At 66.0% G+C, this 332-nt stretch overlaps 1 protein-coding gene across 1 annotated transcript in view; it reads left to right on the forward strand.

Moving 5' to 3' along the window:
* The window catches only part of DHX58 (DEXH (Asp-Glu-X-His) box polypeptide 58), a gene marked incomplete at its 5' end in the record, with an annotated part of 5,024 nt that overhangs the window by 2,836 nt on the left and 1,856 nt on the right, over positions 1-332 (forward strand). The window contains 1 exon segment of the mRNA XM_010142037.1: positions 11-160. Within this exon segment, the coding sequence (XP_010140339.1) occupies positions 11-160 (150 nt within the window).

A 332-nucleotide genomic window follows, 5' to 3' on the forward strand; every position in this document is an offset into this window, starting at 1 on the left:
CTCCCCGCAGAACGAGCAGCAGGATGTGATCAAGCAGTTCCGCGAGGGAGCCCTCAACCTGCTCTTCTCCACCAGCGTGGCCGAGGAGGGCCTCGATATCCCTGAGTGCAACATCGTGGTCCGCTACGGGCTGATGACCAACGAGATCGCCATGGTGCAGGTAGCTGCCCGGGCTCGCTCTGGCCGCTCTGCCCGGTCCTGTAGTGGGGGCAGCCCGCCAGGACCCTCCAAAGCCACGGCATGGGACATGGGATGTGTGGCATCCCAGAGCCGCTGGCGGCTCCCTGGAGATGAGCCCAGCCTCTGGCAAAGCATCCCCTTGGCGAGGGCCC

The sequence above is a fragment of the Buceros rhinoceros genome, unplaced genomic scaffold (assembly GCF_000710305.1).
Source record: "Buceros rhinoceros silvestris isolate BGI_N320 unplaced genomic scaffold, ASM71030v1 scaffold23518, whole genome shotgun sequence".
In the NCBI taxonomy this organism is placed as follows: domain Eukaryota; kingdom Metazoa; phylum Chordata; class Aves; order Bucerotiformes; family Bucerotidae; genus Buceros; species Buceros rhinoceros.